This window comes from Arachis duranensis, chromosome 10 (genome assembly GCF_000817695.3).
Source record: "Arachis duranensis cultivar V14167 chromosome 10, aradu.V14167.gnm2.J7QH, whole genome shotgun sequence".
NCBI classification, from domain to species: Eukaryota; Viridiplantae; Streptophyta; class Magnoliopsida; order Fabales; family Fabaceae; genus Arachis; species Arachis duranensis.
The window spans coordinates 80498860-80500647 of record NC_029781.3 but is presented as its reverse complement, the minus strand read 5'-3'; the positions used below and the strand labels follow the sequence as shown (position 1 = coordinate 80500647).

The 1788-nt window shown below is 33.3% G+C and overlaps 1 protein-coding gene across 1 annotated transcript; it reads right to left on the bottom strand.

Annotated features, from left to right (window-relative positions):
* Positions 1-684: 684 nt before the first annotated feature.
* On the bottom strand, positions 685-1428 carry LOC107470390 (transcription factor HEC3-like). Its single transcript, XM_016089790.3, has one exon. It carries the CDS (start codon positions 1426-1428, stop codon positions 685-687), a length of 744 nt encoding a protein of 247 aa, XP_015945276.1.
* Between the last annotated feature and the right edge of the window lie 360 nt (positions 1429-1788).

Here is a 1788-nt window from a genome sequence, read left to right as displayed (position 1 = left end):
CAAACCCATTTTCCTCTTCACACCCGGTTATATACACGAACCCTTATATATTAACAATTTAATTTTGATATGAAAAAAGTAATTATATATGCGCATTTAACTATACATAAAAATAATTATCTTTTATATTAACTATGTAAATAATTATAAAAAAAATATAATTATACATATATTTAATTATAAAATATTTTAAATTAAACTAGTACATCAAAATTAATTATTTAACTTACATTTACTATATGAGTGCAATTTTGGCGTGATATAAAATATTTCGTAATATCATTTAATTTGATTCATGAGTTTAAATGATGTTTTAAGTAATCCGTTTAAAAGTTTAATTATTTTAAATAATATAACAACAAATTATACATAACAATTGAATTCTTATTATATATATATTAAGTCCCAGATGAGATGAGTTATACAGATAAAAGAACATAAACATTAATTAATTCATCAAATAATATTATATTCTATGGATCAATAATGGGTCAAACACTTATCTATCTCATATTATTAATAAGCATTTGAAATTAACTCTTTTTTTTTCTTTTCTTTTTTCTCTTCTCCAAAAATACTAACCGTCATTAGTTAAGATTAAGATTAAGATTAAGATACAGTAATCATTCTTCACACTCCAACATCATATATATATATATATATATATACCCTAATTAATGATCACTAATCATGATGGCCATGGCTGCTTAGGGTTCCAAATCCGGGTAGCCCCGGCGGCGGCGGTGGCGGTGGCATGGAAGTGGCGGCAGCAGCAGAAGGAGCGTGAAGCAAATTATTAATAGTAAGTAGTGGTGCAAAAGGCCAATTAGGTGGTAGTTGATTTGGATTTGATTCGAGGAACCTGACTTGGCGCTTCAAGAACTTAACATATCGAACGGCTTCGTCGAGCATGGAAGCGGTGTCCATTTTGGTGCCACCTGGAACTAACCTCTGAAGGATTCGGATCCTCTCACTGATCCTCTCCCTTCTGTGACGCGCTGCCACGCTCTGAGGGTCGTCGCTTATGCGCACGTTTCGCCTCCTCGGCTTTCGAACGCTAGCCGGGTCGATGTCCACCGGTTGCATAGCGGCGATGTTGTACATCATCTCCTTCATCACTCCTAATTCTTCTTCAGCCTCTTCGTCTTTGACTTCTTGCACTTGGTTCCCTATTATGTCACTAAAGAAGGTTCTAAAAGATGAGGATGACGGTGAGAGTATTGCTGGTCTTTGTTGTTGAAGGTTGGGCCAGGACATAAGAGGAATTTGGTTATCATTGAGAGTAGTGAGGTTGTTATGATCTTCTTCTTGTTTTGTTTCCATGATCTTATTTTCATCATAATCATGATGAGGAAGATCATTATTGTTCCAATTAGTGATATCAATATCTGTGAATGTGCAAATAGTGTTGCGGTGGTTTGTTTCCATGGCAGGCCCCGAAAATATATGCCAGAATATATTATATGGTGTATGTATTCTATATATATATATATATACATATATGTATGTTGTATATATGATGATCAATATATATATATATACCTAGTTTGTGGTTTTTTTTTATTTTTAATTTTGAATATTGAGTGGGCTAAATGGCTAATACAAGTGTAAGAGAAAATAAGGGAAGAAGGGAGGTGAATGACAGAAACTGGGCTCTCGTGTGCCCGAAACATCACTAATATCATTTTCACCATTAAAAAAGTGCGTACTCCTCATATTCCTGTGTGTGGTGACTGGTGAAGTTTGGAAATTTCTTTTTTTTTTTCATGAATTGAATTTTAGAAATAT